General features: G+C 39.8%; 2 protein-coding genes and 1 long non-coding RNA gene across 3 annotated transcripts in view; 2 read left to right on the top strand and 1 right to left on the bottom strand.

Annotated features, from left to right (window-relative positions):
- LOC141780880 (uncharacterized) overlaps nt 1-131 on the top strand; it is a 33,316-nt gene extending 33,185 nt beyond the window's left edge. The window contains exon 3 of the long non-coding RNA XR_012596732.1: nt 92-131. This is a non-coding gene — a long non-coding RNA (uncharacterized LOC141780880). The remainder of the gene's footprint in view (nt 1-91) is intronic.
- Nucleotides 132-986: 855 nt separating this feature from the next.
- Nucleotides 987-7,355, bottom strand: LOC141780872 (GTPase IMAP family member 8). Its single transcript, XM_074656306.1, has 5 exons — nt 7,204-7,355; nt 5,646-6,326; nt 4,266-4,976; nt 3,471-4,118; nt 987-2,592 (listed from the first exon to the last, which is right to left on the bottom strand). The coding sequence occupies exons 1-5, from the start codon at nt 7,253-7,255 to the stop codon at nt 1,886-1,888; spliced, it is 2,799 nt and encodes a 932-aa protein (XP_074512407.1). The 5' UTR covers nt 7,256-7,355; the 3' UTR covers nt 987-1,885.
- A 9,262-nt stretch (nt 7,356-16,617) lies between these two features.
- On the top strand, nt 16,618-20,167 carry LOC141780877 (migration and invasion enhancer 1-like). The gene is made up of 4 exons (XM_074656318.1): nt 16,618-16,776; nt 16,951-17,048; nt 17,150-17,226; nt 19,138-20,167. The coding sequence occupies exons 1-4, from the start codon at nt 16,745-16,747 to the stop codon at nt 19,219-19,221; spliced, it is 291 nt and encodes a 96-aa protein (XP_074512419.1). The 5' UTR covers nt 16,618-16,744; the 3' UTR covers nt 19,222-20,167.
- The last annotated feature ends 4,120 nt before the right edge of the window (nt 20,168-24,287 follow it).

The raw sequence follows: 24,287 nt of genomic DNA, 5'->3' as shown, positions 1-24,287 counted from the left end.
CCCAATAGCTTTAGAAATGTTATCTTGTTCTATGGTCTTTTAATAATTCATATCTTACCTTTCATTCTTTTTGCTTCTTGTGTGTTTGTAGTACTCTTTCCAGGTCTTCATGGTAGAGAGGATGTCATGCATCTCATGTCCTACTTGTTAGGCAGCACCTGGAAGTTCCTCGACATCTTCCAGGATCTATATTCTTCATATATTGGTATGTTTTACAATCTATCTACTTGATATTGTTGATTAATTTCTCCCTATTGTCATTTTACTATTGTTATGTCTGTCTACGACATTGCTTGCATGTCTGTCTGCATTGGAAGAGGGATTTATCTTCTGTTTCTTCCTTTTTTTCCTCTTAAAGAGGTTTTGTTGGGGAGTCTGAGCCTAAGTTGAGGGAAGGATTGAGGGTATCATATGCTGTACAGATTTTACTTGACTGTTCTGCACAGAGCCCTGACCTCAACCCCATCCAACACCTTTGGGATGAACTTGAACGCCGACTGCATGCCTGCCTTACCTCACTAAATTCCAACGGTTGGAGGCTGTTATAGGGGCAGATTGATGCCCATGGTTTTGATATAACATGTTTAATAATCACATATGGGTGTAATGTCCAAATGTCCACATACTTTTGGCCATATGGTATGTCTCGGGGCTTAAAACTTACCTGACATTTGGGTCAACACACAAACAACTAAAGTGAAGTTCGTGTGTCCACAAACCTTTGGCCAAATCCTGTAGTGCATATTGTTTATATGAGAAAATGTGTTTCTATTCTTCTATGTACAGTGGTGGAAAGTAACTAACTACATTTACTAAAGTACTGTACAATTTTGAGGTACTTGAACTTTACTTCAGTACTTTATACCTCTACTCCATATCAGAGGGAAATATTGTACTTTCTATTCAATTGCATTTATTTATCAATTTGCAGATTGAGATTATTAATACAACATATAATCAACAAATACATTTATTATGTATTATTATAGATTAAGATCAAACTTTATTGATCCACAAGCTATCCAGCAGTGTAAAGTACATAATTATGGATAATAAAGTAATTAAAATTAGCCCCACCTTTACCAGCTGCAATATTAAAGTGATGAACACAATAATGCATCAATAATTATAATCCAATAATATAATATACATTATCTGAATTGGGCCATACTGCATAATGAGTAATTTTACTTTTGGTACTTTTGGTAATATTTTTGTACTTTTACTTACATTTTGAATGCATTACTTTTGCTTGTAACAGAGTATTTCTACACTGTGGTATTGCTACTTTCTTGTGCCTCACTTTAAGTTTCTCTGATGTCCTTAGGGCAGTGTTTTTCAAAGTGGGGTCCGGGGACCCTCAGAGGTCCTTGAGGGGGCTCCAAGGAGTCCAGGGAATAATCTGTTTCCACTATAATTCCATCCATGAGTAATACAATGACTATTTTGGTCATTGGGTTTCATACACTTTCTGTAATAAAACATCTAAAAGCAAAAGTCCTACCAGATGAGGGACCCTGGGACAAAATATTATCAAATGGGGGTCCGTGGTATAATTTGTTTCAGTTTAGAAAAAGTTTAGGAACCACTGTCTTTGAGGACAAAAATGTCCCCAGTGATGCACAAGGGTTAAATAAAAGATGTGAGTACTTCCATCACCACATTCGTGATGTTTCAGCAGCCACATGACAATCTACTCTTATACAACAGCTCCCCCTTGTGGATAAATACAGCTAATCAAACAAACACATCATAACAAACATGTAGTTCCTTCAGTCAAAGACATGTTTTGACTATTTGTTTTTTTACTTCTTAGTCAGAAAAACATAAATTAATTTAGACAGTATGAGATAACTATTTACTCCATCTTTGATTACTTTGTATATCAACATGTGTTGTTTTCATCCTGTTTACTCTTTTCTCTGAGTTCCTGTATGACCTTCCAGCTGCTGTCCAGACTCGTCCTCAGCTCGGCCAGATCCCTCCTGATGTCCTCCAGGAGCTCCAGCTTTGAGAGTTTCCTGTCGATGGATGAGAGCACGTCCTGCTGTCCGGCCTCCTCCTCGACGGCAGCATCCTGCTCTGCGGTGGGACAGACGGGTTCCTGAAATGACCCCATGGTTTGCTCCCAAATCATCTCAAAGTACGAGTCGATGAAGGCTTCCAGCTCCTCCAGGCTGCTGTCGTCCCACCGGTCCATGAGCGCCTGCAGACCTCCGGACTCAGTGAGCCTCCTGAGAGTCCGCTCTCTCACTGCAGGATGGCAGAGGGAACGCACACTGATGTCCTCCGCAAGCATCCTGCGTTGTGTTTGAGGTAAAACCAGAAACATCGTTGGATGTGTGGATGAGAACAGACGGCGTTCACCGTTCAGATGAAGATCATCAGCAGGGAACCAGACAGGCAGATTTATAGTCCACCTCAGTGCTTCTTTACCAGAGAACATAGAGGCTAAACAGGACAGGAAGCTGTCTCTGTCCAGGGTGTTGACTCCAGTCCGTCCTGCTGGTAGTGCCACTATCTGACCACCATTTCCTGGGCCTCCTGGGTAGTTTAGTGGTGTTTGAGTGGTGGGATTGGCTAATTCAAACACTGTAAAGGAGATAATAAAGGCGCTGTGATTTCATGAGAGCCATAAAAATTCCAACAAATCCTTTAACAACCGTCTCCACCCGTCCTGAGATATAAATCTGCCCATCTCACTACTGCTACCTCACTGTTTACACCATAAACCAGTTTTGAGTTGATCCCTCCCTATGTTACACCTGATGCTGTACGTGCTGCCTACTCTGTGTTTTGTATACGTCTCTGTTGTATGTTTTAATTAATACCTGATAATATGTTGTTTTGTATAGTGCATATTCTGTATTTGTTACATGATTGTATCCTATTTATACCATGGGCTGGGTGAATACTTGATTCTGATTGGCTGCAGGGTGTCCATTAATTCCTGATAATGTACACCTACTAAGTAGGTACTCCCTTCAGCCCCCTGCAATGCCATTCTCCCTCCATCCACCAGATGGCCTCTGGATGGCCCATTTCCACTCATTCACTGACAGCTTGTCAATTGTTGCTCTGTGTGTTCCAGCCACCCAAACCCAAACCTGATTCTGTTCCAGTTCCTGCTCTTGTGTGACCTCGTTCCTGAGGTTGCTGCTCACCTGTCGTGCCCCCCTTTGGATTTGTTTGACGGTTCGGACCGACTTCCTGTTGCCAACCTGTAAGTCTGTCTCTTATTTCCCTTCACTCTTTTGAGTCCTCCTCCTACTGTTTCCGGAATTCAACGGCCGTGACAAGATTAGTGAAATGTATAATTTCTCCTTTCTATCCTCTATTGTTTCACAACCCCTTCGATTTGTCTTGCGACCCCAATGCGAGGTCACTACCTCCAGGTTGGGAACCACTGATCTAAAACAACCACATCATTACAAACATCAGAGGAAAAGAAGTGCATTAGGTTTACTCACCCCGGTCAAGGGACAGCTGATGTCTGCAGCTCGTGACCATCTTCAAATCTTTTTGGCACGGCGTTGCATCTTGTGATGAAACACTTTTCCACATGTGATAACCTCTTTGAAGAATCGCCAGCCTTTCTCCAACCAGCGTCTCCTCCATCAGTTCGATGAGGTCGTCAACCTGACCTCCATCGCCTCGGTGTTTATTATCCAGGACGTGATATCTGTTCCCACACTTCTCAACGAGCCTCCGCAGCGGCTCTCCTTCGCTCTCGATGCGCTGCTCGATGCTCGTGTCGCCCAGCCAGTCGCCGTAGCTGAACAGGACCACGGCTCTGCTCCACATCTGGCCTCCTCCTGCCTCCAGCTGTTTCTCCATGGCCTCCATGTGGGTACTACTGAACGAGGCGCTCACATTGACCACCAGGAGGATGGCACAGGATGCCACGAGGAGGTCAGAGGTCACAGAGAAGCAGCCCGGCGTGTCCAGCACTGCCACCGTCTTGCCGCTGATTTTGGCTCGTTTTTCGGAGCAGGAAGTGGTTCTGGTTTCTGTGTGGAAGCACTCTCTGCTCAGGATGGTGTCTCCACATGAGCTCTTGCCTGTTTTCCTGCCGCCAACAAGCACTATTCTCAGTTCTGGAAGAGGGTTGAGCTTCTCTGTTGGAGAAAGGTTTTACAAATCAAACAAAGTCCTTCTGGATGTGTCCAAAAATACAACAACAGCTGAATTAAATAGTGTTTATTAAATAAGTAAAACAAGATCACGCTGACATTGTTTATCATTTTTAAGTGTATCTAACTCACCCAGCTGAGCCTTCGCCATCTGTCTTTGTTTCTCCTTCCTCCTCAGTCTCTCCTTGGCTCTCTCCTCCTCTCTCTTCATCTTCACCTCCAGCTGTTCCACCACTTCCCTCTCCATTTCATAATGCTGGCCAGCGTTGCAGCCGGCCAACGTTTCCTCAATCTTCCCAATCAGCTCTCTGACTTGAAATCCATCCCCTTTAGTTTTATTGTTCAGGACATGATACCTGTTGTTGCATCTTTCAACAAGCCACCGCAGTGGCTCTCCCTCGCTCTCGATGCACTGCTCCGTGGTCGTGCCTCCCAGCCAGTCCCCGAAACTGAACAGCACGATGACACGACTCCAGATGTGTTCGCTGATCAGCTGGAGGTGCTCCTGTGCCGCCCTCCTGTAGGTTTCGGTGAAGGCTCTGTCCACACGGATCACCAGCAGGAAGACGTGAGGCCCCGGAGGGCAGAGAGACAAACTGAGCACCAGCTCCCTCCGGTCGAAGACGGGACTCTCGTCACAGAAGTAGTTCATCCACCAGCCCGGCGTGTCCACCACGGTCACCTGTCTCCCAAACACCACTCCTGTTCCAACCTCGCACCGGGCCGTTCTCCTCACTCGCTGGCTGCCCTCTCTGCTCAGGATTGTGTTCAGAACCGAGGTTTTCCCAGAACCCTTTGCTCCCACCAACACAATCCGGATATTAGTAACGGGCCGCGACCTCTCTGAAAGAATGAAGTGTTTTTCAGACCTCTATATTGAATCCATTTCCAGGTAGCACTGATTTAATGATTTTCAGGTAAAGAAACCACTGAGACACAGGAGTAATTCAACATTTAGATAAATACAGAGTTAGATGTCAATATTGATACCACTGACAATTAACACATTATATCACGTTTGTTAAATCTGTACAAAACCGAAGTGTAAATATGTCAATTTGTAATTTTATAGGCGATCATGTGCAGGACTGTTTCTTGTCTGGGCATAGTAACTTCCTGGAGTATTTCCTAAATTGTCTATTCCTTTAAAACCAGGCTTTTTGCTTAAATAGTGAAAGTTTTTTAGACTTTAGGGTTACTTACTGTATAACTATTGTTTCAACAGCATTTCAGACTATATTTCAGGATAAGTCTGGTGATATTTTATATTTTTCTTATGAAAAGACCAAAACCAACAATGAACTGACCCTACCTGGAAATCAAAAGATGAACTGAGAGGTTCCAGAATAATAAGCATTTACGATTTTGCAATAGTATTAAACATTAACAGCCATACAAATTAGGACTGACCCCAACCTGGAGCAGAACATATAAAGACAGTACAAACACCGGAAGCCGGATTGTGGAGATTTCTCTGTGAGCAAAACATTTCAAAGATTATGATGAACTCACCTCTCATGAGAGATCTGTGTTTCTTCATCCTCACCAACCTCTGCTGAGCCCTCTCCTCCACCCTCCTCTTCTCCTCTGCAGTCGCCTGTAAAATGTTTTCCTGCATTTCAAACACTCCGTCTCCATTTCCTGCAACAAGTTGCTGTATCTTCTCCATCAGCTCTTCAGTATCATCGCTCGAGATAACACTGTGACACCTCTGGCTGCACTTCTCTCTGAGCCAGCGGAGGGCCTTTCCCCCCCTCTGAATGAGCTCTTCAGGCTCTGTGTGTTTGGACCTGTCATCAGAGGTGAAGACCACCATGCAGTGACTCCACACGCTCTCACCCAGCAGTGCTACATGCTCCTCCACAGCCCTCCGACGCTTCTCAGAGAAGCCTGAGCTCGCCTTGATTGTGATTAGAAATACATGTGGGCCTGGTGAGCACAGAGAGACGCTGCTTACGATCTCCCTCTTCACCAGCTCAGATGTGTCCTGTGAGCTGAAGTCACACCACCAGCCGGGAGTGTCCACCACCGTGAGCCACCGACTGGCCACCACACCCAGCCTCCGGGAGCACGAGGTCCTCTCTTTGGTGACAAACTCCTCTTTGCCCAGGATTAAGTTCCCCACTGAGCTCTTTCCAGAGTTTCTGCCACCAAGAAGGATAATCTTTAACTGTGATGTGCACCAGCCGTCCCCTGACAAAAGAAAAGAAATGGATTGATTCTCATTTGAGGAGGAAAATAACAAATGCATTCATGCCACGAGCAAACACGAGCCAGATGTATTAAGCTGAAACAATCAGTCAATTAATTAATTAGTCACTTTACTTTTAATTAAGCACCAACAACTTTGATAATTTAATGATCGTATTTAAGGCAAAAAATAAGTGCACTAAAAGGCACGCGCCGGCCTGACTAGGTAAATAAAGCACTTTGAATATTGTATAGAGCACCTTTAAATATCTTTGAGTTTGAATATATTTGACAGAAAACTAAGTGGCAACAATTTTGATAATTAATTAATAATTTAAGTCATTTTTTTTAAGGAGAAGTGCCAAAATATTCACTGATTTAAGCTTCTCAAATATGAATATTTGCTGGTTTTCTTTCTTTTTTATAGTAGTGAATTTAATATCTTAAAGTTTTTAAGGTATGTAAAAACATTTTCTAACTATCTTCTGACATTTTATAGACCAAACAATTAATTGTGAAATAAGTGGCAGATTAGTTGATAAAAATAATTGTAAAAATGTGCAACATTAGTCCCGAAAATAACATAAAAACTACAAAGAAAAGTACACTGAGTTGATTCTGTTTTGTCTTATGAATACTATAAACTGAACAAATTATAATATTACCTTGTCTTACATTATATCACACTTTGACAATGATATAAAATCCAAAAACTATAGGCTAATTGGTGAAATTAAAATGCACAAAAAATAAGGTAAGAACTTGGGATGAAAAAAAAGTCAAAATGTGGAGGAAAAAAAAGTAAAAAAACAATAGATTATAAATAAAATATTAAAAAGCCATTTAAAGTTATTATGAGACAACAAGAATTAAAACTTACATGGTGACATCTCGCCGGTCGCCATCTCACATTCTGTACCATCTAAAAACATATAGACTATAAAACAAATATCATTTATTCTTAAGTCACGTCCACGTTTCCGTGTTCTTTGTGAAGAATGTGGGCAAAGCTTTCTGTAGAAGCAGCGATACTGTAGAAGTTTGTGTTTTATGTGTTTATGAGTCTGAAGGTCGTCTGTAATGAGTAATCAGACACACATGCAGTGGACCATAAGAACCACACCTCTCAGCAGCAGGTCGACAGTCCACTCCGAAGAGAAACGTTTATTATTCACCAAAAACACAGACAGTTAGTGAAGACAGTTCAGTTTGTATAATCCACTGAGCATTACAGTGAAGTGAATTTACAACCACAGGACATTGAATATGGAAAAAAATATGAAAAATAATCAAAATACAGGACTGTAAATATATAAAGCTGGTCGTCATGGTGATTAATGATCACTGAGCTTTTGTTGGATACATAAATTTAATCAAGTACTGTACTTAAGTACCAATTTGAAGTACTCGTACTTCACTTGAGTATTTCCTTTTCCACTTTAGTTTTCTACTCCACTACTGTGCGAATGGAAATATTTGACTGCTATAATTAGACTACTAGATTAAGATTTTAAACACAAAACATATGATGAGTTTATGAAATATGATGCTCTGTTGTAGATTAAACCACCAGTACACAGCAGTGGTTAAATTTACCTCTACCTTGATGTCATGGAGCCTATTTTTTATTTTTTTATTTCAACATTTATTTGAGCCGTGAACTTGTGATGTTTGAGAAATGCTCCACCTATGTTTAGTCTTTCTGCTCACACAGGTTTTCTGTACAGTAGAGGGATGTTGTGGCAATTTTGTAATCTGACACAAGGAACGAGACAAAAATCTCCGTTTTAAAGCTCAGAGCATGGTACACAGGACAAGGGTTTGGTTGAAATGTGCACCCCGATGGGAAGCTGTTCTCCTTCTTTATACCTTGGCTTGGTCATCCCACTCTTGTGGCTTCTTTCAGTTAGTATCTTGCATGTCTTTGTTAAAAAACAAAAGGCTCATTAGCCTTCTGGTAATCTTCTGATGACATCCAGGTGGGCAACAATGGCCTCTGGTTCCCATCCTGGGGCTTGGACCCCCCATAGGGGGGCGCCAAAGATCACAGGGGGTGCGCCAGGATTTGTCTGCTCTGAAGTTGTCAAAATTAGATTTACACATGTATAACTAAAATCATAATAACACACTTACTGGATGATTTATACAAAACTCTGTATATAAAACTACTTAAAAAGATTTATTGTTACTAAAGAGACGATTTTGAAATTGGGTTGCATCACACACATAAAGAGTATTTACACATACAGTATGTTCTTCTCTCTAATCTCAAACATGCACACACACAACAAGATTTGAAAATAATGGCGCATCACACACTACAGGCTATTATTAAGATTATCGTGCCCGAGGCAGAGACCTCACATGATCCCTCGTGTGATCTCATAGGGAAGCAGATGTAAACTAAACAGAGACTGACGTGGTGCTACAACTTTCTGTAGTGATGCTTTGCAGTGAGAAAAAACAGAAGTAGAAGGCTAAACGAGTCGGAATGAGAAATGGTTGGGGAGACGCGGTCAGCAATTTTTTGAGTCAGCAGCCGCCACTGGCCTAAATGTACTTAGTTACATTCCACCACTGTTAGAGCACAAAGTTGTTTACAAGAGCAGAAGATCTTTTAATAGATCTAGCCTCTTAATTTTGCTCTTAACATGCACCAGATTGATGCATTTAACTTTAAAATGTAAAAAAAATGTCTTTGCTCCCCTCGACCCCCCTAGAGGGTCCGAGGTCCGCCGAAGACAGTCTCATAAAATCCTGGATGGTACCACCTCCGCCCCTTTTTTAGCCAGGAAAAAACCCTATAACACTATTATAGTAAATTAATTCATTCATTACAAAAAAGTTGATTTAATTAAAAAAAAAGACTAACTCATTTACTATTTTTTATTTTATATATATTAATTTTCCTAGATACAAGTAGGGGGGGGGGTTCAAAATTAGGCTAGGAACCACTGATTTAGGCCAAGATTCACTCAGTCAAAGGTTATATTGTACACGATTCAGCATGATCACGCACATGGGAAGTTAACACGATTATATTATGCATGATCATGAGAATTTTCCTCACAATCCATTCTTTTGATTATGCTTCATTAATCATAAAAGTAAACTCTTCTTCTTCTTCTCCACTGCTTTCTCTCCCCGATTCGTAGCAGCCGTTGGCTCTCGATCACAGTGAGAGCGGCCTCCCTTTCGTCTGTGGGCACAGCGGGACTCTGAACCTCCGTCTCGAGGGGTAGCACCTTCCTGCAACGGCTGCTGTGTGTCCAGCTGTTTCTCCCTTCCACTTTAGCCACTGTCGGTGTGACGACGAGCACTTGGTGGGGTCCTGTCCACTTTTCCTCCAGTGTTTCCTCTTCAGGTCCTTTATCAGTACCCAGTCTCCTGGTTTGAGGTCATTCTGCTGACCCTCCATTGGTTGTGGAAGTGCTGCTGTCACCTGTGTGTGCATAGAGCAGATATCTGTGTAAACGGTCTGTTTGGATCTGGTAATCCCAGTGTAGGTGTAGTCGTCGTAGTTTGTTTAAGTCGAGTGAATGCTGTGTCAACATCTTGTGTCCCTGTCAGATTGTCAGCTGGTCTCAGTCCATGGCCATGCATAATAAACAAGAGTAGTCTATCATCCCTAAAAAATGTCATTAATTGTCTTTTGGTACGCGGTTTTGGAATTTTTAGGATGGCTTCCTCTCTTTGAGCTCAATGTTTTACCACTGTAAAAAATCAATGACCTAGGAAAGCTACGTTTTCCTGAACAAAGTGTGGTTTAGTCAGACTGGCTATGTGGCCCTAGTCTGCTAAATATTTTAGCAATGCTACTGCGTCGATCTTACAGGCTTCTTTTGTTGGGGAACCGATTCTTAAAGCATCAACATAGTGTATCAGCGCACTCCCTGCTGGTAATTACAAGTCCTTCAGACTCACATGTAACCTTGAGGCATCGGGGTGAAAGTCTAAATCTTACCCTCAAACGTGAAAGCAAACCAGTACTGAGAGTCTTGTTGTACTGGGACTCTGGCACTCAGGCACAATGGGTGCTCGTGCATGTACAATACTGCTGCATTCACGGCCTGCAGATCCTGTACGAACCCCCCACCCTGCTGGTTGATTTTCTGGCCTTATCTTTTTAACAGGAAAGATAGGTGATCTAACGTACGTGCTTTTAGGTGTTAATCCCACTTCATCCTTATCTTTATCCCATAGCTTTTGTGGCACTTCCTGTAACTGAGTCAATGATTGTCTGAGAAAAATTTCCCCAATCCTTATCTTTAAATTTATTAACCGACCTTATCAACAATCAATGTTAATCAGATGTATGAACATGTGCTTTGATGTTGTGTGATGTTGCGTGTGTGTGTGCGAGACCTGGGCCCCGAGGGTAGCAGGTCCAACAGGTATATGTAGAATGGCTTACAACACCTTCGTTGTACATGTTGATTTGCAAAGCTCCTTTTTCTGTGAAATGCAAAACCAAGCCTAAAGCAACATTTGGGAAAGAGGAAGGAATGCTTTTCCCTGTCTGCATCTTCTTTGACTACAGACAGTGGTGTTGTGTATGCTGCTTTTACTGTGTTGCCTGATGCCTCTACAGTATGAATATATTTGTCACTTAATTTCAAAGGAATTCACATTGTTTTATAACTGAAACAGCAGCTCCAGAATCAACCAGAAATGTAATATTTAGTAGAGTTATTTCAGGGAAAACCTCAAATCCAAGTATTTGTGTGTGTATGTGTGTGTGTGGTGTTGGGGTTGCATTCACCAGACTCTGGAAACTCCTCCGCCTCCATCGCTAGTCATGCCTCATCTTATGTGTACCCTCTCGCATTAGTGACAATCACATGGCGTGGGGGCCCTTTTCTTCTTTGATCTGTTCCAGTCTCTTGCCCAGTGGTCAGGGTCTCCACAACTCCAGCATCCGTCATCCCGAGGGCCTGCATTGCGTGTTCCTCTGCTCCGAGGGGGACCACCACGCCCTCTGTTTGTTACCAGCAGTTTGTGCCATCCGGAGTCATTCAGTCGGGTTTTAGCTTGCTGTGCCTCTCATCTGTATCCCAGCCTACGCAATGTTTGCATACCTGCTTGCTGATTTGCTCATCCATACCTTCCAGGAAACAGTTCTTTAGTTGTTGTTTGTATAGGAGTCAGTTAATGTGACTGCTGGTGACATCATTCCACTATTTTCCTTGAAGATTTTCTGAACAGATAGTCTGCCACCATCTCACCAGGCTGTTGTTTTACAGTCTTTTATCGTTCCCCATCTCATGCTGGCAGTTTTCTCATAGAGGTTGTCTACATGTCCACCATATCCAGCGTCGCCTGCATCCCAGTTATAACGCATGTCTTCCTCAGGCCAGTCTCCTTGTACTCTCCCCCATTCCAGTTTGGAATGGACTTCTGACCACCCCCACCTCACGCCTCAGCACCATGGGAGCCAGGGCATTCAGCTGCTCTGCTCCCAGGTTATGGAACTCACTCCCCCCACACATCCGGCAGTCTGACAATATCACATCTTTCAAATCCCTCCTGAAAACCCACCTGTTTAAACTGGCCTACTCTCTCTAGAACTCATCATCACCCATCCTATGTGTTTGTACAAATATGTTTCTGTCATGTCCTGTTGTTTTTATATTGTTTTTTATCTGTCTATGTTTTAACAGATTTTTGTAAGGTGTCCTTGGGTGTCCAGAAAGGCGCCACTAAATAAAATGTATTATTATTATTATTATTATTAGTTTCATGCTCTGAAGTAGAAGATTTCTGATTTCTCTCAAACTTGGTCTGTATTGCTGTACAATCTGGGACAGCACTTAAACAACTACAACCCCTCACTGGCAATTGAGCGCATCTCGTCTGGTGTTCCAGGCTCTGTAGACATACTGTACAACAGCGTGGGTTGTCTGTGATCTCCAGGAGATGGGGCCGAATGAGCCAGCCTCAGGATTCAGCACGCGAGGGGGGCTGCGGCCTCGGTTGCACTCAGGCGATAAGGAGGTAGAGCGGAGGCAGTTGGTTTATTTGCTGCCAACTGGTCTTGTGCTTCTCGGTACGAGTTAAGAGGTTGTTGGTTTTGACATCTCTGATGTGCGTCTGAGGCAGAGAAGAGAGAGTTCTTTCTGTGAATGTGAGAGCTGAGAACATTTATAAATCCCCCTCCTCCCTCTTGTGCCCCTACTTTGCTGTCTGTTTCTTGTGTCTGACTCAATTTTCCACATCATAAATGCTCTCCAGTCTATTTTGCGTTCACCCTTCATTTCCTCTTGTTTCTCCATTTTATCTTCTAGCTTCTGTATTTGACTACACTAAAACTCTCAGGAAATCCACGTTTCTTCACCCACAAAGGAAGCTGTTTACAGGAATCAGCACCGTCATACTTGTCAGTCAAAGGTTTGCCACCACTTTTCCCCATTTTTGTTGTTAAATTGTAGTCAATCACCTACCCTGCAAACAGAGTTAATTCTTAGACCTGACATTCATTGATATTATTCATTATTTCCTTTATTAATGGGTCGCACATGTTTCAGATAAAATTGTTACGGTCTATCCAAACAGCAAGTATGTATCAAAGACCCTTAAAGTGCTACTACAGAAAAGTGTAGTGCTCAAAGAAGGTAGTAGGGGTAATGTAGAGCTTAATGGCTACAAATCAGACCAGCAGCTGGCTCGGGATTTTAATTAATTTTATGTGAGATTTGATGATTTCAGTGACAAACTCTCAGAAGTAGTCTCTTGTCGACGCCCCCTTTTAATAAATTTTTTGATAAGCGTAGTGTGATAAAATGTTTCCAAGGTTGTAGACCCAGGAAAAGCTCAGGCACAGCTAATACAGGTCGTCTGCTTGTATTATGTGCAGAGCAACTCGGTTCCATTTTTAACCATATCCCCAAACGGTCACTTACTCAGCAGAGAGTGCTATCTCTATGGAAAAGGTCTATCGTGGTGCCTGTTGCTAAAGGTAATCCCCCAAAGCCCTTAATGACTTCAGGCCTGTTGCCTTAACCTCCTTGGTTATGAAGGCATTTGAAAAACTAGTTAAAGGAGAGGCTTAGCATCATCTGGCTTAACTTCCTATATAAGCACCTGGAAGGTAGCAAGAACCACGCTAAGCTGCTTTTTGTTGACTCGTCATCGGCTTTCACAACTATTCAGTCTCACATGCTAGTTGAAAAACGAGTTAACCTAGCCTCAAGTATTGAAGGCTGGGTTCTTGATGTCCTCATTAACAGAATCCAGAGAGTAAGGTTGAATGGGAACCAGTCTAGTGAGCTAACATCATCCAACGGCTCACCTCAGGGTGGCTTTCTCTCCCCTCTCTTGTAGCCATTATGAAAACAGAGACATCGTCAACTGATGACTGTAATTGTTAGCATTTTTGGTGATGAAATTGGTCGTTGGCGATTTTATTTCTTGGTGTAATTTTTTTTGTTTTTTTTACAACTAAATGTCTCTAAAACAAAAGATATGTGTATAGACTTAACATATTCTCATTCAACGGTTCGTAGGATACGATATTTAGTGCGTTTTCCTAAGAATGTCCAGCATCAATTTTTCTTTGGCTTCAAAGACAAATTTCCACGAATCCCACAAATCCCACAAATGGATGATCTTTTCAAGTTGGACATCATTGTGAAGGTAAATAAACAGGCTCTCCAACGATGTAAAATACAATGCCAATTAGCATCGTAACAACAGAGAAATAATCAACCAAACACAGATTTCCAAACTTTTTTTTCCGAGTTTATAATAAGGGCTGTACCGAAAAATTTGAAGTTTCATTCATAATGTTGACATTCAAATTATTATTAATAACTTACAGAAACATAGTCCGCCTCTCTCCCTCCCTCACAGTGAGTCCTCTCCTCATGATCAAACACAAGGGAGGTTAACACGATTACATTATGCATGATCAGGGGAGGTTAACATGATTACATGAGCATGATCAGAGGAATTTCCCTGACTCTTTGAGAAGAAGGAGTGCTCTTCCTCTTTAAAATGTCTTTGTGGGTAGTTTTCCCTGGTCATGTAGGTCAGTTCCAAAAACTTGAGTGTGTCACAAACACAACAGAAGGAGTGTTTACTTGTTTCTTTACTTCTCTAACAATAATTACGTTTTTCTTCTGTCTCTTTATTTGATTAATATCCTTTGTTAAAGTACATTTGACTACCAATTGGCTCCAGTAATAGACTACTGACCGTAAAATGCTACTAGTACCTAGGGTCTTGGTGTCGTGGTGTAGGATTGGCTCAATGTTGTTTTTTTTTTGCAAATGACTTAATTTATCCTGATTTTAGTGCTATATGAATAAGCTTTATTATTAGGCTATTATTAGGTATATTGTTGCTTTTTAAATGATAAAGATGACCATTTTAAAACTAATTAAATACTTGTTTATTGTTAAATGCAGGACACAAAAGGACAATAAGGTGCAGCAGTTTTTTTTCCAGCTGAGACGCTTTGATTGTATCTGGTTGCTTTGATACGGAATATCCGCAGTAGTAAAAATGTCCGCACACGGTAGAGTACTTGTTCTGGAGATATGCAAAATATGCGGCACACCCATCGCAAAGAATGAACATAGCGGTTGTGGCAGTTGCTTGCCATCCCATTGCCAAGTAATCATGATCCTTAAATATAATATGCAAATACTATAACTTAGAAATATGAGTAATGTGGTTCCTTTAATTTCATTTTGCTCATACATAGGCCTACTGATTTTTTGGTGACAATTTTGACTTTTACTTGAGTATTTTTAAATTGTAGTTTTGCTACTTTCACTGAATATATAAGCTTAAACATGACGACGTGACATTTTCTGATGCATATTTTGTGAAGTTGTTTGTACAGTATGTTTCATATTTCAGTTAGCATTAGCTCTTCTTGAGGTTTGAGACATACATTCTTATTTTATTTTAAGTTGAGTGATAATGATTCTTGTGACCTGATACCTACACAATTACATTTATGCTTCATATCAAAGCTTTGTATCTGAGTGATGCATCATGTACACTTATATGGTGAGAGTCATGGTGTATTGTGTAACTGTTATGGTGTATTGTGCGAGTCACCCCGTGTGGTAATCTGATTAAACACAGCTTTATTTAGGGATGTGCACCATGTGAGCACAATATAAAACTTTTGTTTACTTTATGACACAGGACCACAGCAGGTGACCCGTCTCACATGATAGACTTTAGTTGTACAAACTCCATCACGAATTTTCAATTAAATGACCAAAATAACTGGGTGAGTGAATGAAGAAAACTGAAATAGTTCAGACTACAGGAAACTAGGAGGAGGCCATAAATATTTTTGGTAGTCATCATTGGTGGAATGTGACCTTTTTTTTGGAGAAAGAGTTTGAATGCAGGACTTGTATTGGCGCACCACCACTGATATGTGGCCCCAGTTAATGATTATGCTGACTTTTGTAAAGTTAGAATAAGAGAATAAAAGACCAAGTTTCCTGTGATGCCTTTTCAAAATAATATACTCATGAAAATTATTTGTATTCTTTTTTTTTTCAATATTATATTTATTGCTTTTTTGTTCATTTTGAAACAACAGAACAAACATTCACAAACGTCCCCAATAATAACATTCTCAGTACAAAGAAACTTAACAAACCTAATATTAATACAAAATAAGCCAGTATAAATACAGGAAAAACATATTATATACAAAAAATAGATAAATAAGTAAAAAAATATATACACAAGTAAAAAAATAAATAATTAAAAACATGAAAATAAAATCTATTTATATATACATATATATACTGTATACATATATACCTACATACACATATCACATATAAATCTGTGTAAAATTCAGTCATCATCCTATTCTGTTCCCCTATTCACAATCATCCTGCTCCAGCAATGATATTAATTTTATTCTTAAAAACAATACAAAGTGTAAATTGTGATTTACAAAGTGTAAAGTGTGTTTTTTTGTGGTGAAAACCACATTTTGATGACATTTCTATAATTACTCCTGAAAGCATATCTGAATGAATTTACACTTTGTATTGTTTTTAAGAATAAAAATAATATCATTGCTGGAGCAGGATGATTGTGAAAAGGGAAATAGAATAGGATGATGACTGAATTGTACACAGATTTTTTTTTATAATTGATTATATGTATATGTGTTTTTGTATGTGTATATACTGTGTGTGCATATATGTGTATGTAGGTATCATGGACTATTATACTGTAAATGAAACTGCCTCATTTGGGGTTCCGGTCTGACTACTTTCATCTGTCTTGATGTGACGTCTCCCAGTTTAAACCCCGCCCCGCTGCCCGGCCCTGCCCTGCCCCGTGTTACAAAACCAGCGAGCACTCCGCATCCAAGGAAACCACCGAACACATCACAGCTCCGCTTCTCACCGCGGACCAACGGACGAACAACAGACACGATGGGGTTGTTGAAAATAGAAGTTGAATACTGGTAATTACATCTTTTTTGTCTTGTGAAAGTGTTTATCTAACCTCTGTCTGTTTTATGTTTGTCTATGTTCTGTACAGACGGTTATTAGCTCGCATTAGCTCACACAGCTAACAGCTAAGCTACGCTACCTAGCAACAACTGGTGTTTAAACTAGGTGCGTTTGTTTCCCTGTAGCGGAGGATGAGGATACGGACCCCGCTATCAGGAGCTCGCCCGGGTTGTGAAGGCTGAGTTTCCAGAAGCGGATGTGTCCGGCTCCGTGGGAAGACAAGGTAACCTTTATAACTATCAGCTGAGAGAGAGCATGATAACTGAACTCTGATCAGATTTATTAGTGTCTGATCTTAATGTGTCTTGTCTTGATTTTTTGCAGGCAGCTTTGAGATTACAATCAATGGGCAGCTGGTCTTCTCCAAGAAGGAGCTAGGGGGGTTCCCATATGAGGATGCCGTGAGTAAACATATTAACATGCCCATGAAATGTAAACCACAGTGGTGGAATATATAACCAAGTATATTTCTTTTGATAACACATTTTTTTAGGATAGCATTCCTATAAGTAGAAGGGTATAAATATGTGTATGTACACATCCGTTTCTGGACGCATGTGTACATTTATACACATTTATGTATATATACTGTATATTTGTTTTATGAACTTGTCCTACCATTTTACCACTTCTTTTATTATTATTATTATTGATATGTTCTGTTTTAACAGTTACCATATCTTTTATTTTATTTATCTGCTTTTATTGTCTTGTGAAGCACTTTGTAACATCTGTTTTGAGAAGTGCTATATAAATAAATTAATTATTATTATTATATTCAACGTTATAAAAGTGTCATTAGATATAAGATATTCCTTTATTAGTCCCGCAGTGGGGACATTTGCAGTGTACAGCAGCAAAGAGGATAGTGCAAAAAACAAGATGCATCAGCTAATACAGTAAAAATAGGAAAAATATGTGTAACAAAAATATGAACCATTTAAATAGAAGGAAGTATAAAAATAGGAGCAGTATATACAGTATTGACAATAAACAGACTATTAACAAAATTGCACAGTGAGAATGAATGAATGAAAGTCCACCTGAAAATATCAGGTTATGTCAGATTAGGGTACAACATCACAGATTTCAAAATCAAGGAGGACAAAATATATATACAATCATTGTGATATGAGCCAATTAAACAAGTGAAATAGCATTTCACCTGTTGGTTCACAGACATAAGCTACCTATGTAGATATGAAGGGCTCATTCTTCTCTTTTTTTTTAAACTCTTTATTTATTTTATTTATTATTTATTGTCCTTTATTAAACCAGGTTAGTCCCATTGAGATCAAAGATCTCTTTTACAAGGGAGACCTGGCCAAGATAGCAGCAACACAGTTATAGTGAAAGTAACAGACAACACATAGATTAACAACATTAAAACTTGCTCCTACAAAACACTTGCACACAGACAACCTGGACTGCAGCGATTTCACCAGAGCTTTAAACTCATTCAAGGTAACTAAGTTTTGAAGTTGAAGATCAGATTGTACATTATTCCAAGCAGTAGGTGCCGAAAAGCTTTCTTTCCCAATTCAGTCCGTACTTTGGGAACAACAAATTGCAAAATGTCCATAGAACGAAGATTATGACTTCCAGTTTTTCTTTTTTAAAATGTTATTTGAGAACAAAGAACATGAGGTCATCATGGGTGTTACAATGTCAGATACTTAATATACAATGTGACACTTCAATCAACGGTGTAAATACACGATCCATTTTTCCCAGTACTCAATACTTTATTTTCCAATTTAAGCCTTAAAATAAATGTGAGTCTTTCCATACAATATATTTCATTTACAATACCCCATCATTTGTGTAATGTTGGAGGATCAGTCTGCATCCACTTTCGAGTTATGGCTTTCTTACTACTTGCCAAGATAATCTTTTATTAAATATTTATCTTTGTGTAAAACAATTTCTGGTATTTTTCCCTAAGTGTAGTGTAATGAATGAGTACTTTAACTTTATTCCCATTATTTTATGGATCTCAGATGCCGCATCTTGCCAATATGGTTGTATTTTAGTGCATGCCTAAAAAATATGAAAATGATCAGCCATTGAGGTTCCACATTGCCTCCAACAAATGAAGACCTCATTCTAAGCTAACGAAGACACAATGATTCTTATTTCCAGGTGATTATACACTAACGAAAACATAGTTATGAATATTATATTCCATTTCTGCTAATAAATCCACCGAAATGTTACACTGTTCCTTTAGATAAAGGATCTGGATTCTACTTCATCGCTGGTAAATCGCAACAATAACACTCTGATTTTATGTTTTTCCTCTCCTGCCACAGGTAATGGAACAAATCCAGAATGCCGCCGATGGCAAACCTATGCAGAAGATCACCAAATCCCGTTCACCCTGCGTCATCATGTAAACCTCCCTCAATCCTGCAGCATCAAGACAGGCCAGTGCAACTGTATACTGCCAACGCCATCTCAGGTCTAGCCCCAACCCTGCTAAACAACGGGCTGGGATAAAACCTTGTTTCATAGAAACCCAGCAGAGATGCAATACGGCCAGCAGCTGCTGTCTTTGACGCAGATCACCAAACATCTGGCTCCCCCTCTCCGTTCTCATTGTGGTGCTCCAGGCTGTTAATGATTACTGTAGCCTAAAAAGTTAAAGGTTATAGTATGATGAATCCATTCCTGGAAGTCCCTTTATTATAGGCGCTGAGATGGGGAGAAGATGTCAGAAAGGGTTGAAGGCAGTTCACTTTACTTCACCACAGCCTCATTGGCTGGCATTCTCTAACTGCCTACTTGATTTTTCTTGTTTTTCCAAGTCTCTGTTTACTGATCTCACATGCAATTACCAATTTTCATTGAATGCAAGGACCGTGCAAAGTAGTTGCATATCATTTTCTTTAAAGGGAGACTACCTGTTTCTGCCTCTGCATCGCTCTATACTGTATAATCTGATGGTAATCTGTTCTAAGATTTGAGAACTGTTTGTCTGAACTGATAACTCCAACCCTGACTACTGTAAGGTTTGTGGAGAGTGAAGCAATGTTATATCATTTGTGTTTGGTGAATGCAAAATTAAGCTTTGCAATGGTTTTCTTTCTTTATCCATATCAAATTTGAATAGTTTTAAACTTCTGCTTCCAGTTTTTTTTTTTTTTTTTATGATAAACTGCGGTCATTAATAAACTGGTCAGGTAATAGAGCAATCATCAGAAGTGCTTCTGAAGACCACCACCGACTGGTCTGTCAACTCTCACACGATTCGATGTCCGCTCCTTCACTACGAATCATCTCATATTGCTCACTCAAGATGTCAAAACTGTAGACTTTAAATAAAGGTAATGGGTCTTTCTGCGCTGTTGTTTGTCACTTTTTCATGTCACTGTGTCTTTTCTCATTTTGAACATACTGTAATGATTACAGACACAAGAGCGTGACTATGCACAAATCTTTTGTAAGTGCACTTTAATTAGCCTTTACTTCCTGTACAGTAATGTGTTCCTATTATCTAAAAATTCCTAGCTGGGTGGGGTGCTGGTGTACCAAAGCTGCACCTTTGGGAGGTGTCCAATGTTTGTTATCAGGTTTAGTCACTAGGTAATGTTGGCAAGCAACTGCCAATTATTTTAGTGCACAAGTTGAGCAGGTTGTGTTCATGGTGGCAACCTGCATGGCAACATTCAAGGAATGCTGAACATAAACAAGTGTTATTTTTATGCTCCAGTTCCTCTTTGCACCTACACAGAAGTGACATTTCAGACAATACAAATTAAGATTTAAGTCCGACTTAAATGATTCTTATGATTGTTAAATTGTATGTTTATCGTTGGAACAACAAAAAAGACACTTTTTTTTCAATCATTTTAATTTCAATTAATACAGGTTACACACTTAATGTTACCCTCAAAAATAAAGCTAGAAAACATTACAAACCCAGACAACATCTAACCATACAATCAGATTAATAGATGAAAAATTAAAGACTTTTCAGTATTGCAAAACCGGATAGATAAGGGTAGTTCATGGAAATCATTATATTCTTTAATGCTTTGAAAATCCTTCATATCACGCGGAGCAAAAGATAAATCATTTAAGTCTGTGGTTTCTGCATCATTGGTTACACTAAGGGGCGCCAACGTCAACAAAGACTGCCACCTTCAGTATTTGTCCTCTGGCGTCCCCTAGCTCGAAGAAAAGATACTGAGGTCAAATACATGGAACTCAAATGAAGACACCCGTATGCAGCATTCGGAAAAAACTGCTGCAACCCTGGAGGGTGTTCTCACAATATCCTCTGTTACTAATTGATTTTTTAATGCAGTAAATAATGAGAATATTTGACCTCATATTCAGGATACAGTACATACTACTTTTTAAACACTAAAGTTGTAATTAACAAAAGATAAATCTAGTCTCCACTGAGAACATTATTAAATTAATATTGTGTATCATTATTTCTAGATGGAGAGTCAGTGGGAATATATAAAAATGATAAGCACTGATAAATACACTATCTACATACAGCATGAGTAAGTATTTACTAGTATTCTGACTTGAATAATCGTATAGTTGAAGTGAAGTCACAAGAGCCCCGTTTCCACCGCAGGAACTTTCCCCCCAAAACTAAGAACCTTTTGAGGAACTTTTTGCAGTTGAACCGCAGGGACCAGGATCTAAATTAAGTTCCAGGGACATTTTACGGGGCCTTTTCACTAAAAGTTGGGGGGAAACCCAGCAGATGACTCACACTGTACTTGTTAATGGATGGCAGCTTGTGTAGTTTAGTGTAGTACTCTGTGACTAGGTGGGTCTTTGGTGCTGGCTCTGGCTCTCAGTGATAACTCACAGCGGCCTGCTTGTTCTAAAGCTGATAGAGGCCCTCTGTGCTGCCTTAGTTAGTCTGCCAGTTAGAGGTTTGAAAATGGACAGGGCCTATAAAAGCATTCAAGTTGGACCTTACAGATACAGGTGCAGTTGTACACACTAGAGGTGGGAATCACCACAGGCCCCACGATAGAATCTTATTGCGGTTATAAACATGTTGTGATATGCTGAGTATTGCGATAAGACATATCGCTATTTATTACCTTTTTCAACTGCATATTATGAGTCCACTACAACCTCTGATAGACAGAATAGCAGCCGGGATGTCGGATTGTTAAGAGGTTACTAGTTTATATAATAAAAGATTGATATGTCCATGTATCGCGATACTATGCTTTGTAGATTTTTTCCCCCACCCCTAGAACACACGCACATTAATTATGTGACTTCTAAATCCTCCTATTAAAGGGGGTAAATACTTATGCAAACATGTATTTTGTATTAATTTAGATCACTTGGTTGAAATCTGTCTCTTTCTATTGATCGGTGTGAAAAAAGCCACATTAAATCTACTTTGATTCAATGTTGTAAGACAATGAAACTTGCAGAGAATGCTTTTTATACGCACTGTAGCCATGTGAATTTGGTGTTTTGTCTTTGTTCGACAATGGCATTTTAATTTAGACACCTCAGCAGTGTCATAATCAACTACACGATGTATTTCAGCCACTTAGGTTTCCTTCACATCCTTTTTGTTTTCTTAAAAAGTCCAAATCACATTTCGCCCACATGCCCTGGCGCTTACATTATAGATGCTTTATGTTATATCCTTTAAAACTAGATTGTTACACATTATATTGTCTGTTATTTTGTGCATTTTCATATCTTGCACTGCGTAAAGCAAGATGTCAAACTGTCTTTATATCTGAATTTGACATCGTTTGCTTTACATTTCATAAAAAATAATGCATTCAGGCTAAAGATTATGAGTGTCTGGATATGAAAACGTCTATAAGAAGACTGGGAGTGTCTGTATGCTGTATGCTGACACACATGGACGCAGCAGATAGCTTCCACAAACGGGTGATAACAGGCCTGAGACACAGTGTCTGTAGATGGGGGCCTCACTGTGGGGTGTATGTTTGTATTTTCACTGTGTGGTAGTAGTCAGTATAATCACTTTGATCCCTGATCTTTCATTTAGCACAAGTGAATGTCCAAAAGGGTTATGACCTGCAAAACTACTGACATCCCCATCAGCCTCAGTGCTATTAACTAATGTTGGCATGCTAACACACCCAAATTAGATGATAAACAGTGACACTTCCTTAACACTGTCTGCATTTGTTCTGTAATTACCTAATGCCCATCCCTAACAAACACTTCACTTCCTCCCTGCATTCCTTATTAGTTTCAGGACTTGTGAAATCAAGCATCACCTTTTCTTTTCTCACGGATTTAGCGACATCAAACCCCGTGACGAATGCTCATTCTCGTTCCCTTTGTCGGTTACTTATCAGATCTCACGTGACTTGATGAAGTTCTCCACACAATGGACTTGTTCATGTTAACTCACTCAGTAGCCTATAGCCATGAAGTTCATATGACTACATGCATTTTACAAAGAGCCACATGTTGCGTCATTGAGACCGGAGGCTGAAATCGGTTATCAGGGGTGTTAGAGAGAGAATGGAGGCTTTTGTCCCTATGAGACCTTTAGAGATCATCCTATACCTCATACATTTTTATTTTACCTCTTTTAAAGATTTTGTATTATTACCCCAATCAAAGAATAACTCCTCTTTATCAGTTACTTTTGACTATATAGTGTATATTTACACTACCGTTCAGAAGTTTGGAATCAGTTGTTATATTGATGTTTTTATTCTTTCCTTAAATAATGTCTATTTTAACAGAAAAAAAACAGTGTAATTCAGACACCAAATGTATTATTTACATTTGAAATAGTGATGTCCCCAAAACAAAAATAATTAAATGATTAAAACTTCCATTTAGTTGTCGTCCCCACAGTGTTTCATGACCCTTGATCATTATTGAACCACAACGGTGCAATTGGGCTCTACATATGTTTTCTCTGGGTCCTCTGCAGCTTATTCAGTGGTTAGATTCAGAGGTTTGAACTGTGAACTGTCCATAGTATGCTCAGCTGATATTCCAATAATGCTAACCGTAGACTAACCTATTTCTATTGTGAAGCTTGAAGAACAGCTTTATTAAAGCAACACGTTGTTATAGGCTGCCTTACTGTGCACGTGACACCTAAACATGAACCTGTTTCTGTTTAAATCTGCACACATTTTGATGCAGTATCTTTTACCAATGACTGGTGTCTTCTTCTATCCTTATTGAACTGTTGCTCAGAGGGATCTTTGTCTCTTTCTGCTTTCTCTCAGCGTTTTGTTCTCCATGTACAAAACAAACCCTTCATACAAACTAACATCTGTTAGGACTCTCTACAACCTAAAAGCATCAAAGATGATTAAAACATATAGAGTAGTCCTCTCAGCCATCTGACTCGACCCAATCAAGCTTTTGTGGCAGGCGATTTCAAACATTTGTGTCTATTATGTACACTATTTACTGTGGACCAGATTGACATCACCGCTTATCCACAGTTGACATATTTTAC

This window comes from Sebastes fasciatus, chromosome 13 (assembly GCF_043250625.1).
Source record: "Sebastes fasciatus isolate fSebFas1 chromosome 13, fSebFas1.pri, whole genome shotgun sequence".
In the NCBI taxonomy this organism is placed as follows: Eukaryota; Metazoa; Chordata; class Actinopteri; order Perciformes; family Sebastidae; genus Sebastes; species Sebastes fasciatus.
Note: the sequence above shows the minus strand (reverse complement) of the source record. Positions and strands in the feature narration are given on the sequence as shown.

What these genes read in the sequence shown, in the direction of transcription:
- LOC141780872 (XM_074656306.1), bottom strand. Translation starts at nt 7,255, where the DNA reads ATGTTTTTAGATGGTACAGAATGTGAGATGGCGACCGGCGAGATGTCA. An exon ending in ACACAGATCTCTCATGAGAG is followed by an intron (nt 4,977 to 5,645) that starts GTGAGTTCATCA and finishes TCATTCTTTCAG; the next exon opens with AGAGGTCGCGGCCCGTTACT. An exon ending in TCAGCTGTCCCTTGACCGGG is followed by an intron (nt 2,593 to 3,470) that starts GTGAGTAAACCT and finishes TCTCCTTTACAG; the next exon opens with TGTTTGAATTAGCCAATCCC.